Source organism: Bombina bombina, chromosome 8, assembly GCF_027579735.1.
Source record: "Bombina bombina isolate aBomBom1 chromosome 8, aBomBom1.pri, whole genome shotgun sequence".
Classification (NCBI taxonomy): domain Eukaryota; kingdom Metazoa; phylum Chordata; class Amphibia; order Anura; family Bombinatoridae; genus Bombina; species Bombina bombina.
The window spans coordinates 30564592-30579722 of NC_069506.1; the positions used below are offsets into that span (position 1 = coordinate 30564592).

General features: G+C 42.0%; 1 protein-coding gene across 2 annotated transcripts in view; it reads right to left on the minus strand.

Moving 5' to 3' along the window:
- Positions 1-754: 754 nt before the first annotated feature.
- The window catches only part of ATP13A2 (ATPase cation transporting 13A2), a 163614-nt gene continuing 149237 nt past the window's right edge, over positions 755-15131 (minus strand). For both annotated transcript variants that reach the window (XM_053690263.1, XM_053690262.1), the window contains one exon: positions 755-1649. In XM_053690263.1, the coding sequence (XP_053546238.1) occupies positions 1482-1649 (168 nt within the window). In that variant the 3' untranslated portion in view covers positions 755-1481. The remainder of the gene's footprint in view (positions 1650-15131) is intronic.

Genomic DNA, 15131 nt, shown 5'->3' on the forward strand with positions numbered 1-15131 from the left:
TGGTCAGGTTAAGTATCTATGCATGGGTTCCCTGGTTAGGTGTAGCATCTATGCATGGGTTCCCTGGTCAGGTGCATCATCTATGCATGGGTTCCCTGGTCAGGTGCAACATCTATGCATGGATCCCCTAGTCAGGTTAAGTATCTATGCATGGGTTCCCTGGTTAGGTGTAGCATCAATGCATGGGTTCCTGGTCGATGCAGCATTTATGCATGGGTTCCCTGGTCAGGTGCAGCATTTATGCATGGGTTCCCTGGTCAGGTGCAGCATTTATGCATGGGTTCCCTGGTCAGGTGCAGCATTTATGCATGGGTTCCCTGGTCAGGTGCAGCATTTATGCATGGGTTCCCTGGTCAGGTGCAGCATTTATGCATGGGTTCCCTGGTCAGGTGCAGCATTTATGCATGGGTTCCCTGGTCAGGTGCAGCATCTATGCATGGGTTCCCTGGTCAGGTGCAGCATCTATGCATGGGTTCCCTGGTCAGGTACAGGTGTGATCAGTATTCCCCTTGGCCGGTGTATATGTGTGTGTTGCTCAGTGAACGATTGCATGCAATCTGCAAAAGGTAAATTGACTAGGAGTAAATAAGTGACTATATTTGTGGGCTTGCCAGTGCCTGACGGTGCACTAATTCCATGTGCATGTAACAGGTCAGTCACTGTAGTTGCTATTCAGTGTCTATGTGTGCAGGTCTGTAATTGTGTGTACGTCTTCTTCTAGGTATCAATAACTTAAACACAGAATTTGCTTGAGTCAGGGTGAGTTACGTTAATTTTATTTTCTCTGACTGCAGCTAGGTTTGCTAGCATGTCTGTATTTGTATACTTTATATTTATGTTTCATGTGATATATGTGATTCTATTGGGCTTTTAGTTCCAGTAGAAAATCATTGCTCCTCTTTTTTATCACACAAGAGACAGGAAATGACCACCTCTTCACAGCTCAGCTTTTGTCTCAAAGTAGCTAAATAAAAACAGATAAAAACACTTGTTTCACAGGTATGAGGTATTCTGAGGTCTATTTATAAGAGCCTACTGAGAGCAATAAAAAGCAGTGTCCTTCTTCCATGACAAACTTATTAAATTTCTTTGGGCATCTGAGGCTGGCACACAGCTCTTATAAATAGACCCCACTCACGTATAAAAGAACAAAATAAACAGCATTCATTTTCAAGTAGTTTCCCCACTGGTGCGCAGTTAGACAGTCGGATCTGGCTTTGGCTTCTTTATGCTGGAAATTAGTGACTCAGTATTTTAAAAAAAATTACAATAAAAATATTTTTTTCCATGTCCTTCCTTCAGATCAAAATTCCACTTTGTGTTGTAGCTTTGATAATATTTATGTGCAAATATTTTGAATTCTCCAAAGACCCAAGTAAATTTTCCACAGAAGGTGAACAAAATGGCTGGAAGTGATCCTGGGAGATTTATGACCTAATTTGCAGTGGTGATCCTTCTTGTGATAAGATGTATAGTTCCTGCTACCTGATTGGCCAGGAATCTCTGGGACTGCGGTGTAGAACCACATTGACCGGAGGCCACGTGGACTGTGCACGCAGGTCACTCTGTAGTCTCTTGTACAACTTTTTGGACTCTCTTTTCTTTCGCAGATGTCGCAAACAGTTTAGGTATCCGTGGTCCAGTAAAGTCTGGAAGAGGAAGAATGAAGATACTCATCATTTACTTAAATTAATTACTAAGAAGAATATTAGAATATTCATATACCTGCAAAACCAAAATGATTTATGGAACTTCTTCTAAATATTATAAATAAGAGTTAAAACAAAGGTCAGATATCATGGATGATATATTTGATGTCTACTTGTAAAAGTGGAATCTAATATCTTCAGCTCCTACCAGTCAACAAGGTAACTCCCCTCTAGCATGGACATTGAACATAGTTTAAATATTGCTCGGGTGTTCTACTACAGGGGTCGACAAATCTGTTTAAAATTTAGGAGCCAGTAAGAATATTTAGGAGCCAGACAGTAGTTTTTGTATATAGATATATGGAGAATTACCCAGAAGTTAGGAGCCAGTGTCTCTCTGGCACCTGGGTTTGTCGAGCCCTGTTCTACTACATTACAGTGATGCTTTCTCCATGATAAAGTGCGTTTTTTGTTTCGTTTCTCTGTTAAAAGAATGTGCGTACAACACAAATGATATATCTATGACTACAAATATGGATGGCTAAAATGCCCCCAACTTAAAGTGATGGTAAATGATAACAATAGCAAACTATCATTTTTAATGTTTACATTTATTAAAATACTTTTTTTCAAGTTGTCAAACACACTTCCCTCCGCCCCCTATACCGCTCTGTTATTCAATGCAGTGAGAAGATCGGCCCCACCTGCTCTCCACGTATTACCTGATGCGGCTCATACACTTCTATCTCTAAAGCGCATGCGTGGTTTACCAAGCTAGACTAAAAAGCTTTAGAAACCGCAAAACGTACAGCTAAGGATTTCACTGGATGCCACATGCAAGTAAAGGGGAAAAAAGAGAGTAGGATGGGGCAGGTGGAGGAGCACAAGAAGGGAACGAGTAAACAATATACAAATAATGACTTTTATAGCACTAACACAGAAACTAAAAACTCTACTGTTAATATTTTTGCTCACTAATTGTTTACTTATGAAGTCAACACTTAAAATTTACCATCAATTTAAAGGGACACTAATGTAAAAATGGTACGCTCTAGTTAGTTACAATGGGCCTTTACCTATGTATTTAACCTTCTGCTGACTCATATGTAATATGTGTTTAATGTCCACAAATGGGTTAAACACATATGTAAAGTCACATTCTAACAAATTATAGCATGTAAGTTCTGCACTATGTCTCTAAGTTGTAATCGTGTTAGCAATACTTTCCTTTATGGAAAAGACGGACATAAGGTAGACATCATCAGTGCTTTTCCTGTATGAGCAATATATTTCTGAGCTTACTAAATAATCAAATTATAATTAATGAACAATCAGTAATTCATGTAAAAATATCCCTCAAATCCTATTTCTCCCTCCAGTGAATAGGTGACAAGCCAATCTCAAGCATTGTGCAGCCTCTTTTTTTTGTAATTAGAAGGGAAAAATCCTATTCTATATCTGATGTGAAATACAACACGCTATTCCTTTGTGACGTCCGCACCTGGACAGATTCTGACAGTGATATGCGTGCAGGAGAATGATTCTGTGCAAGTCTGAACAAGGATAGCCGGCTTCATGTGAATGCCCTTGTACAGCACAGAGAATAGCTCACATCTCTTAATGAGGTGCCTGGTCACATGATGCGGGAGAGCAGTCAGTCAAAGTGACATTAATGTCATTTATTTTATATGTCTACAGTATATATCAGCACTAAATTGCACAATTTCTGCATGCAAGATAAGTGTTTTAAAACATTTAAACTTTAATTTAGTTGCCAACATTTGCATTGTTTTACAGGACAGAGACACAGACACACCCCTTGAAAAGCCTCTTAAAGGGACATGAGTAAAAATGTAACTTCCATGGTTGAGAGAGCATGTAATTTTAAGAGACTTTTCAATTAACTTATTTTACTAAATTTCTCTTGGTATCCTTTGTTAAAGGGATAGGAAACCCCAAAATGAAGCTGAAAATATCTATTTAGCCAATCACAAGAGACAAATGTGTGCAGGCACCAATTAGCAGCAGCTCCCACTATTGTAAAATATGTGCGGATTCATTTTTTAACAAGGGATACTAAGAGAACGAAGCACATTTTAAAATAGAAGTGAATTTAAAAGTGTCTTAAAAACATAATTTATACTTACCTGATAAATTTATTTCTCTTGTAGTGTATCCAGTCCACGGATCATCCATTACTTATGGGATATTCTCCTTCCCAACAGGAAGTTGCAAGAGATCACCCATAGCAGAGTTGCTATATAGCTCCTCCCCTAACTGCCATATCCAGTCATTCAACCGAAAACATGCAGAGAAAGGAAAACCATAGGGTGCAGTGGTGACTAGTTTAAATGAAAAAATTACCTGCCTTAAAAGGACAGGGCGGGCCGTGGACTGGATACACTACAAGAGAAATACATTTATCAGGTAAGTATAAATTATGTTTTCTCTTGTTAAGTGTATCCAGTCCACGGATCATCCATTACTTATGGGATACCAATACCAAAGCTAAAGTACACGGATGATGGGAGGGACAACAGAATTTATGTTTACCTGATAAATTACTTTCTCCAACGGTGTGTCCGGTCCACGGCGTCATCCTTACTTGTGGGATATTCTCTTCCCCAACAGGAAATGGCAAAGAGCCCAGCAAAGCTGGTCACATGATCCCTCCTAGGCTCCGCCTACCCCAGTCATTCGACCGACGTTAAGGAGGAATATTTGCATAGGAGAAACCATATGGTACCGTGGTGACTGTAGTTAAAGAAAATAAATTATCAGACCTGATTAAAAAAACCAGGGCGGGCCGTGGACCGGACACACCGTTGGAGAAAGTAATTTATCAGGTAAACATAAATTCTGTTTTCTCCAACATAGGTGTGTCCGGTCCACGGCGTCATCCTTACTTGTGGGAACCAATACCAAAGCTTTAGGACACGGATGAAGGGAGGGAGCAAATCAGGTCACCTAAATGGAAGGCACCACGGCTTGCAAAACCTTTCTCCCAAAAATAGCCTCAGAAGAAGCAAAAGTATCAAACTTGTAAAATTTGGTAAAAGTGTGCAGTGAAGACCAAGTCGCTGCCCTACATATCTGATCAACAGAAGCCTCGTTCTTGAAGGCCCATGTGGAAGCCACAGCCCTAGTGGAATGAGCTGTGATTCTTTCGGGAGGCTGCCGTCCGGCAGTCTCGTAAGCCAATCTGATGATGCTTTTAATCCAAAAAGAGAGAGAGGTAGAAGTTGCTTTTTGACCTCTCCTTTTACCGGAATAAACAACAAACAAGGAAGATGTTTGTCTAAAATCCTTTGTAGCATCTAAATAGAATTTTAGAGCGCGAACAACATCCAAATTGTGCAACAAACGTTCCTTCTTTGAAACTGGTTTCGGACACAGAGAAGGTACGATAATCTCCTGGTTAATGTTTTTGTTAGAAACAACTTTTGGAAGAAAACCAGGTTTAGTACGTAAAACCACCTTATCTGCATGGAACACCAGATAAGGAGGAGAACACTGCAGAGCAGATAATTCTGAAACTCTTCTAGCAGAAGAAATTGCAACTAAAAACAAAACTTTCCAAGATAATAACTTAATATCAACGGAATGCAAGGGTTCAAACGGAACCCCCTGAAGAACTGAAAGAACTAAATTGAGACTCCAAGGAGGAGTCAAAGGTTTGTAAACAGGCTTAATTCTAACCAGAGCCTGAACAAAGGCTTGAACATCTGGCACAGCGGCCAGCTTTTTGTGAAGTAACACAGACAAGGCAGAAATCTGTCCCTTCAGGGAACTTGCAGATAATCCTTTTTCCAATCCTTCTTGAAGGAAGGATAGAATCCTAGGAATCTTAACCTTGTCCCAAGGGAATCCTTTAGATTCACACCAACAGATATATTTTTTCCAAATTTTGTGGTAAATCTTTCTAGTTACAGGCTTTCTGGCCTGAACAAGAGTATCGATAACAGAATCTGAGAATCCTCGCTTCGATAAGATCAAGCGTTCAATCTCCAAGCAGTCAGCTGGAGTGAAACCAGATTCGGATGTTCGAACGGACCCTGAACAAGAAGGTCTCGTCTCAAAGGTAGCTTCCAAGGAGGAGCCGATGACATATTCACCAGATCTGCGTACCAAGTCCTGCGTGGCCACGCAGGAGCTATCAAGATCACCGACGCCCTCTCCTGATTGATCCTGGCTACCAGCCTGGGGATGAGAGGAAACGGCGGGAACACATAAGCTAGTTTGAAGGTCCAAGGTGCTACTAGTGCATCCACTAGAGCCGCCTTGGGATCCCTGGATCTGGACCCGTAGCAAGGAACTTTGAAGTTCTGACGAGAGGCCATCAGATCCATGTCTGGAATGCCCCACAGCTGAGTGACTTGGGCAAAGATTTCCGGATGGAGTTCCCACTCCCCCGGATGCAATGTCTGACGACTCAGAAAATCCGCTTCCCAATTTTCCACTCCTGGGATGTGGATAGCAGACAGGTGGCAGGAGTGAGACTCCGCCCATAGAATGATTTTGGTCACTTCTTCCATTGCCAGGGAACTCCTTGTTCCCCCCTGATGGTTGATGTACGCAACAGTTGTCATGTTGTCTGATTGAAACCGTATGAACTTGGCCCTCGCTAGCTGAGGCCAAGCCTTGAGAGCATTGAATATCGCTCTCAGTTCCAGAATATTTATCGGTAGAAGAGATTCTTCCCGAGACCAAAGACCCTGAGCTTTCAGGGATCCCCAGACCGCGCCCCAGCCCATCAGACTGGCGTCGGTCGTGACAATGACCCACTCTGGTCTGCGGAATGTCATCCCTCGTGACAGGTTGTCCAGGGACAGCCACCAACGGAGTGAGTCTCTGGTCCTCTGATTTACTTGTATCTTCGGAGACAAGTCTGTATAGTCCCCATTCCACTGACTGAGCATGCACAGTTGTAATGGTCTTAGATGAATGCGTGCAAAAGGAACTATGTCCATTGCCGCTACCATCAACCCGATCACTTCCATGCACTGAGCTATGGAAGGAAGAGGAACGGAATGGAGTATCCGACAAGAGTCTAGAAGTTTTGTTTTTCTGGCCTCTGTCAGAAAAATCCTCATTTCTAAGGAGTCTATTATTGTTCCCAAGAAGGGAACCCTTGTTGACGGAGATAGAGAACTCTTTTCCACGTTCACTTTCCATCCGTGAGATCTGAGAAAGGCCAGGACAATGTCCGTGTGAGCCTTTGCTTGAGGAAGGGACGACGCTTGAATCAGAATGTCGTCCAAGTAAGGTACTACAGCAATGCCCCTTGGTCTTAGCACAGCTAGAAGGGACCCTAGTACCTTTGTGAAAATCCTTGGAGCAGTGGCTAATCCGAAAGGAAGCGCCACGAACTGGTAATATTTGTCCAGGAATGCGAACCTCAGGAACCGATGATGTTCCTTGTGGATAGGAATATGTAGATACGCATCCTTTAAATCCACCGTGGTCATGAATTGACCTTCCTGGATGGAAGGAAGAATAGTTCGAATGGTTTCCATCTTGAACGATGGAACCTTGAGAAACTTGTTTAAGATCTTGAGATCTAAGATTGGTCTGAACGTTCCCTCTTTTTTGGGAACTATAAACAGATTGGAGTAGAACCCCATCCCTTGTTCTCTTAATGGAACGGGATGAATCACTCCCATTTTTAACAGGTCTTCTACACAATGTAAGAATGCCTGTCTTTTTATGTGGTCTGAAGACAACTGAGACCTGTGGAACCTCCCCCTTGGGGGAAGTCCCTTGAATTCCAGAAGATAACCTTGGGAGACTATTTCTAGCGCCCAAGGATCCAGAACATCTCTTGCCCAAGCCTGAGTGAAGAGAGAGAGTCTGCCCCCCACCAGATCCGGTCCCGGATCGGGGGCCAACATTTCATGCTGTCTTGGTAGCAGTGGCAGGTTTCTTGGCCTGCTTTCCCTTGTTCCAGCCTTGCATTGGTCTCCAAGCTGGCTTGGCTTGAGAAGTATTACCCTCTTGCTTAGAGGACGTAGCACTTTGGGCTGGTCCGTTTCTACGAAAGGGACGAAAATTAGGTTTATTTTTTGCCTTGAAAGGCCGATCCTGAGGAAGAGCGTGGCCCTTACCCCCAGTGATATCCGAGATAATCTCTTTCAAGTCAGGGCCAAACAGCGTTTTCCCCTTGAAAGGAATGTTAAGTAGCTTGTTCTTGGAAGACGCATCAGCCGACCAAGATTTCAACCAAAGCGCTCTGCGCGCCACAATAGCAAACCCAGAATTCTTAGCCGCTAACCTAGCCAATTGCAAAGTGGCGTCTAGGGTGAAAGAATTAGCCAATTTGAGAGCATTGATTCTGTCCATAATCTCCTCATAAGGAGGAGAATCACTGTCGACCGCCTTTATCAGCTCATCGAACCAGAAACATGCGGCTGTAGCGACAGGGACAATGCATGAAATTGGTTGTAGAAGGTAACCCTGCTGAACAAACATCTTTTTAAGCAAACCTTCTAATTTTTTATCCATAGGATCTTTGAAAGCACAACTATCCTCTATGGGTATAGTGGTGCGTTTGTTTAAAGTGGAAACCGCTCCCTCGACCTTGGGGACTGTCTGCCATAAGTCCTTTCTGGGGTCGACCATAGGAAACAATTTTTTAAATATGGGGGGAGGGACGAAAGGAATACCGGGCCTTTCCCATTCTTTATTAACAATGTCCGCCACCCGCTTGGGTATAGGAAAAGCTTCTGGGAGCCCCGGCACCTCTAGGAACTTGTCCATTTTACATAGTTTCTCTGGGATGACCAACTTGTCACAATCATCCAGAGTGGATAATACCTCCTTAAGCAGAATGCGGAGATGTTCCAACTTAAATTTAAATGCAATCACATCAGGTTCAGCTTGTTGAGAAATGTTCCCTGAATCAGTAATTTCTCCCTCAGACAAAACCTCCCTGGCCCCATCAGACTGAGTTAGGGGCCCTTCAGAAATATTAATATCAGCGTCGTCATGCTCTTCAGTATCTAAAACAGAGCAGTCGCGCTTACGCTGATAAGTGTTCATTTTGGCTAAAATGTTTTTGACAGAATTATCCATTACAGCCGTTAATTGTTGCATAGTAAGGAGTATTGGCGCGCTAGATGTACTAGGGGCCTCCTGAGTGGGCAAGACTCGTGTAGACGAAGGAGGGAATGATGCAGTACCATGCTTACTCCCCTCACTTGAGGAATCATCTTGGGCATCATTGTCATTGTCACATAAATCACATTTATTTAAATGAATAGGAATTCTGGCTTCCCCACATTCAGAACACAGTCTATCTGGTAGTTCAGACATGTTAAACAGGCATAAACTTGATAACAAGTACAAAAAACGTTTTAAAATAAAACCGTTACTGTCACTTTAAATTTTAAACTGAACACACTTTATTACTGCAAATGCGAAAAAACATGAAGGAATTGTTCAAAATTTACCAAATTTTCACCACAGTGTCTTAAAGCCTTAAAAGTATTGCACACCAAATTTGGAAGCTTTAACCCTTAAAATAACGGAACCGGAGCCGTTTTGAACTTTAACCCCTTTACAGTCCCTGGTATCTGCTTTGCTGAGACCCAACCAAGCCCCAAGGGGAATACGATACCAAATGACGCCTTCAGAAAGTCTTTTCTAAGTATCAGAGCTCCTCTCACATGCGACTGCATGCCATGCCTCTCAAAAACAAGTGCGCAACACCGGCGCGAAAATGAGGCTCTGCCTATGCTTTGGGAAAGCCCCTAAAGAATAAGGTGTCTAAAACAGTGCCTGCCGATATTATTATATCAAAATACCCAGATAAAATGATTCCTCAAGGCTAAATATGTGTTAATAATCAATCGATTTAGCCCAAAAAAAGTCTACAGTCTTAATAAGCCCTTTTTGAAGCCCTTATTTACAATCGTAATAAACATGGCTTACCGGATCCCAGAGGGAAAATGACAGCTTCCAGCATTACATCGTCTTGTTAGAATGTGTCATACCTCAAGCAGCAAGAGACTGCTCACTGTTCCCCCAACTGAAGTTAATTGCTCTCAACAGTCCTGTGTGGAACAGCCATGGATTTTAGTGACGGTTGCTAAAATCATTTTCCTCATACAAACAGAAATCTTCATCTCTTTTCTGTTTCTGAGTAAATAGTACATACCAGCACTATTTCAAAATAACAAACTCTTGATTGAATAATAAAAACTACAGTTAAACACTAAAAAACTCTAAGCCATCTCCGTGGAGATGTTGCCTGTACAACGGCAAAGAGAATGACTGGGGTAGGCGGAGCCTAGGAGGGATCATGTGACCAGCTTTGCTGGGCTCTTTGCCATTTCCTGTTGGGGAAGAGAATATCCCACAAGTAAGGATGACGCCGTGGACCGGACACACCTATGTTGGAGAAAAGGCAGGTACTTAAACGGAAGTTACCGCTGCCTATAAAAACCCTTTCTCCCAAAAATAGCCTCCGAAGAAGCAAAGAATCAAATTTGTTAAATTCGAAAAAGTATAAAACGCAGACCAAGACTCCGTCTTGTAAATCTGTTCAACAGAAGCCTCATTTTTAAAAAGGCCCAAGTGAAAACCAGAGCTCTAGTAGAATGAGCTGTAATCCCTTCAGGAAGGCTGCTGTCCAGCAGTCTCCTAAGCTAAATAAATTTGGTTTTTTAAAAAAAAAAAAAAGCACAAAGACAGAGAGGTTGCTGAAGTCTTTGACCTCTCCTCTGACCAGAATAGACAACAAACAAGGTGAATGTTTGATGAAGATCTGTAGTAGCTTGTAAGTAAAACTTTGAAGGACGAACCACGTCCAAATTGTGTAATAGACGTTCCTTCTTTGAAGAAGGATAAGGGTACAAGAATGGAACAACAATTTCTTGAGTGATATTCTTGTTAGATACCACCTTAGGTAAAAACCCAGGTTGGTACACAGGACCACCTTATCCGTACGGAGGACCAGATAAGGAGAATTACATTGTAACGCAGATAACTCGGAGACTCTACGAGCCGAGGAAATAGCTACCAAAAAGGAACTTTCCAAGATAAAAGTTTGATATCTATGGAATGAAAAAGGTTCAAACGGAACTCCTTGAAGAACCTTAAGAACCAGGTTTAAGCTCCATGGCGGAGCAACAGTTTTAAACACAGGCTTGGTTCTAACCAAAGCCTGACCAAATGCCTGAACATCTAGAATACCTGCCAGACGCTTGTGCAAAAGAATAGACAGAGTAGAAATCTGTCCTTAAGGAACTAGCTGACAACCCATTTCTCAAAATCATCGTGGAGAAAAGATAATATCCTTGGAATCCCGAATTTACTCCATGAGTAACCCTTGGATTCATAACAATAAGATATTTACACCATATCTATGTTAATTTTCCTAGAGACAGGATTTCATGCCTGTATTAAGGTATCAATGACTGACTCGGAGAAGTCATGCTTTGATAACATCAAGCGTTCAGTCTCCAGACAGTCCATCTCAGATTAGTTATATTTAGATGGTTGAAAAGACCCTGAGGCAGAGGGTCCTGTCTCAGAAACAGAGACCGTGGTGGAAGGATGACATGTCCACCAGATCTGTATACCAAGTCCTGCGTGGCCACGCAGGCGCTGCCAAAAACACCAAAGCACTCTCCTGCTTGATCTTGTGTAAACACCTCCGGAGGGAATCCCACTCCTCCAGATGAAAAGTCTGACGACTTAGAAAATCTGCCTCCCAGTTCTCAACACCTGGGATATGGATAGCTGACAGAGAAGAGAGACTCCAGTGAATTATTTTAAGACTGCTAACATCGCTAGGAAACTATGTTCCCCCTTGATGGATGATGTAAGCCACAGTCGTGATATTGTCCGACTGAAAAATGATGTACCTCAGAGTTGCTAACTGAGGCCAAGTCTGAAGAGCATGGAATACCGCTCCCAGTTCCAGAATATACCTTAGAAGGAGGGTCTCCTCCCGAGTCCACTATCCCTGAGCCTTCAGGGAGTTCCAGACTGTATCCCAACCTAAAAGGCTGGCATCTGTTGTAACAATTGTCCCATCTGACCTGCGGAAAGTCATACCCTTGGACAGATGGACCCGAGATAGTCCCCAGAGAAGAAAATCTCTGGTCTCTTGGTCCAGATTTAACAAGAGAACAAATCTGTGTAATCCCCGTTCCTCTGACTGAGTCTGCATAGTTGCAGCGGTCTGAAATGAAGGCGTGCAAACGGTACTATGTCCCTTGCCGCTACCATTAAGCCAATTACATTCATATACTGAGCCACCAAAGGGCGCGGATGGAATGAAGAACACAACAGAAATTTAGAAACTTTGACAACCTGGACTCCGTCAGGTAAATTTTCATTTCTACAAAATCTATCAGAATCCCTAGGAGGGAAACCCTTGAGATTGGGGATAGAGAACTCTTCTTGTTCACTTTTCCACCCATGCAATCTCAGAAATGCCAGTACTACGTCCGTATGAGACTTGGCAACTTGGATGTTTGACGCCTGTATCAGGATGTCGTCTAAATAAGGGGCCACTTCTATGCCCCGCGGCCTAAGGACCGCCAAAGCGACCCCAGAACCTCTATAAAGATTCTTGGGGCTGTAGTTAACCCTAAAGGAAAGAACTACAAAACTGGTAATGCCTGATTAAAAAGGCAACCTGAAAAACCGATGGTAATCTTTCTGCATGTGAGGATAAGCATCCTTCAAATCCATTGTAGCCCTCTAGTGACTCTCCTGGATCATAGTTAAGATGGTACGAATAGTTTCCAACTTAAATGATGGAATTCTGAGGAATTTGTTTAAGATCTTTAAATCCAAAATAGATTTGAAGTTTCCCTCTCCTTGGGAACCACAAACAGATTTGAGTAAAAACTCTATCCCTGTTCCTCCCCTGGAACTGGATGGGTCTCATACACAGTGTAAGAATGCCTCTTTCTTTAACTGGTTTGCAGATAATTGTGAAAGGTGAAATCTCCCCTTCTTTGGGGGAAGCTTTGAAATCCAGAAGATATCTCTGGAATATAATTTCCAATGCCCAGGGATCCTGGGCGAAAGATGAAAGTCTGCCCCCTACAGGGTCCGTTACCAGATAGGGAGCCATTCTACCTGCTGTCTTAGAGGCAGCAGCAGGCTCCTTGGCCTGCTTATCTTTGTTCCAGGTCTGGTTGTCACCAGACCGTCTTGGAGTTTCGAAAATTAGACTTTTTTGTTCCTGAGGAAGGGCATTACCTTTTCCTCCAGTGATATTAGTAATAATCTCCTTCAAACCAGGCCCGAATAGGGTCTGCCCCTTGAAAGGGAGTTAAGTAGCTTATTTATTAAAGTCACGACAGCTGACCATAATATAAGCCCTAGTGCTGTGCGCGCCAGCATAGTAAAAACAGAATTCTTAGCCGTTAGTTTAGTCAAAAGAAAACAAGGCATCAGAAAAAAAGGAATTGGCTAGCTTAAGTGCTCTAAGCTTGTCAAGTATTCATTCAATGGAGTCGCTACCTGTAAAGCCTCAACCAGAGACTCAAACCAGAACGCCGCAGCAGCAGTGACAAAAGCAATGCATGCAAGGGGCTACAGGATAAAACCTTGTTGAATAACATTTTCTAAAAAAGCACAACTGTCCTCGACAGGGCTAGTGATACTCTTAGCTAGAGTAGAAACTCTTCTCTCCACCTTAGGGACCGTCTGCCATAAGTTCCCGTGTGGTGGCATCTGTTAGAAACAGTTTTCTAAAAATAGGAGGGGAAGAGAACGGCACACCTGGTCTATCCCATTCCTTATTAATAATTTCCGTAAACCTCTTTAGGTATTGAAAGAAACATCAGTACACACCGGCACTGTATAGTATCTATTCAGTCTACACAATTTCTAGCACTGTAATTGTAAACCAGTCATTCAGAGTTGCTAAAACCTCCCTGAGCAACAAGTGGAGGATCTTAAGCATAAATTTTAAATATAGAAATATCGGAATCAGGTTAAATCATCTCCCCTGAATCACAAATATGACCCACTGCATATAGTGAGGCAGTAACAGACATGGTTCTTGACGCATCTGTGTGCTCTGTATCTATCCCCAGAGCTATCTCGCTTTCCTTTAATTTCAGGTAGTCTGACTAATACCGCTTCCAGAGTATTATTCATAACTTTCGCCATGTCTTGTAAAATAAACGCTATAAGCGCCCCTGATGTACTAGGCGCCATTTGAGCGTGAATCCCTGGAGCGGGAGTCGAAGAGTCTGACACGTGGGGAGAGTTAGACGGCATAACTTCCCCCTCGACAGAAACCTCTGATAAAATAAACGCTATGGGCGCCCTTGAACCACTTGGCGCCATTTGAGCGTGAGTCCCTAAAGCGGGAGTCAAAGGGTCTGACACGTGGGGAGAGTTAGTCGGCATAACTTCCCCCTCGACAGAATCCTCTGGTGATAAATGTTTTTAAAGACAAAAAATGATCTTTATTGTTTAACATGAAATCAGTACATCTGGTACACATTCTAAAATGGGGTTCCACCATGGCTTTTAAACATAATGAACACAGAGCTTCCTCTATGTCAGACATGTTACAACAGACTAATAGACTAGTAAGCTTGGAAAACACTTTAAATCAAGTTAACAAGCAAATATAAAAAACGTTACTGTGCCTTTAAGAGAAACAAATTTTGTAAAAAGGCAGTAAATCAAACAAAATTTTTACAGTATATGTAATAAGTTCACAGAGCATTGCACCCACTTGCAAATGGATGATTAACCCCTTAATGCAAAAAACAGATAAAAAAAAAAGACAGACGTTTTTTAACAGGTACAACAAAACTGCCACAGCTGAGCTGTGGATTACCTTCCCTATAAACGATTTTGGAAGTCTTTTTAGCCCTTTAGAGATGTCCTGTAGTAATCAAAGGACTGCTGAGGGAATCTGGATGATTCATTTTGTAAATATAACTGTGCAAAAAAGCTCTAAATTAGATCCCTCCCACTCATATTACAACAGAGGGAAACCTCAGTTAACTGTTGCAATGCAGAAATTAAGCCAGCCATGTGGAAAAATTATGCCCCAATAAACCTTATCACCAATGTACCTCAAAAAAAAACAAAAAACGATTAAACATGCCAGCAAACGTTTTTAAAACAACCTTCTTTTAAAGAGTATGTATCTCTATTAATAATACCTGTCTTGCTTTCCCTGCATTAAGGCTTAAATTAGATTATTTCAGTATCAGCAGCATTTTCATAGTCAATTCCATTCCTTAGAAAATTACTTTACTGCACATACATTAATAAGCCTGCTAACAGTCACTTTCACTGCATTAAGGCTTTACTTATATTAATTTGATAACAGCAGCATTTTCTTAGTCAATTCCATTCCTTAGAAAATTGTTTTACTGCACATACATTAATAAGCCTGCTAACAGTCGCTTTCACTGCATTAAGGCTTTACTTACATTAATTTGGTAACAGCAGCATTTTCTTAGTCAATTCCATTCCTTAGAAAAATATTTTACT